Genomic DNA, 802 nt, shown 5'->3' on the forward strand with positions numbered 1-802 from the left:
GGAAGTTCCTTTTATTTATGTTTTAAGTCATAAAATGGTTGGAAATCTTTAGAAATTAAATTAGCAGGAATATTTGAATCATCAGCAGTAAATGTCTTAACTTATCAATTAATCAGCAAAAATAATTACTTCAGTATTACTTCAAAGCAACATTTGGGGTCCACTCTTACCCTCCCTTGTCAATCGTTCTCTCTGATAACTGTGAATCACTATTTATCTATCAGTCTATTTCGCCCAAATATTAGGATATCGAAACCAGATTTAAGATCATTGGTTTTTCAATTATAGATTTATTGTAGATGTCATCCGCAGATGTTTGTAGCGACGAAATGTGGTGTTTTCACGTCCTGGCGGATGACCACGTCAATTGCCTGAAGAGAAGTAAGTCTCGGTTACTTTTAATAGCCATTACTGCAGCTGCTCTATTTCAGTAACTTCAACGAGAAGAGAGAAGAGGCAGTGACAAAGTGTAAATAAAATAGATATGAAGCCAATAATCCATTTAAAATGCAAAAGGTGTAGAGGGAAAGAAGGGAAGAGTGTTCCGTTCTCTCTAAAAAATGGAGGTTACTCACGAAGGCCGAAAGCATTTGGCAGCTCTTTAACCTGGGTTTACCCAAAGTGGCCAAAACCATGGTGGTGGCCATGGCCAAAACCACCATGGCCGAAGCCGCCAAAACCACCATGGCCGAAGCCGCCAAAACCACCATGGCCAAAGCCGCCAAAACCACCATGGCCAAAACCACCATGGCCAAAACCACCATGGCCGAAACCACCATGACCAAAGAACCTCCTCCGAGGA

The 802-nt window shown here is 41.1% G+C and overlaps 1 protein-coding gene across 1 annotated transcript in view; it reads right to left on the reverse strand.

The window, feature by feature from the left end:
• Positions 1 to 260: 260 nt before the first annotated feature.
• LOC119594386 (keratin-associated protein 19-2-like) overlaps positions 261 to 802 on the reverse strand; it is a gene marked incomplete in the record, with an annotated part of 2,070 nt that continues 1,528 nt past the window's right edge. The window contains 2 exon segments of the mRNA XM_037943448.1: positions 261 to 371; positions 576 to 802. Coding sequence (XP_037799376.1) covers positions 613 to 802 — 190 coding nt within the window.

This window comes from Penaeus monodon, chromosome 33, assembly GCF_015228065.2.
Source record: "Penaeus monodon isolate SGIC_2016 chromosome 33, NSTDA_Pmon_1, whole genome shotgun sequence".
Taxonomy (NCBI): domain Eukaryota; kingdom Metazoa; phylum Arthropoda; class Malacostraca; order Decapoda; family Penaeidae; genus Penaeus; species Penaeus monodon.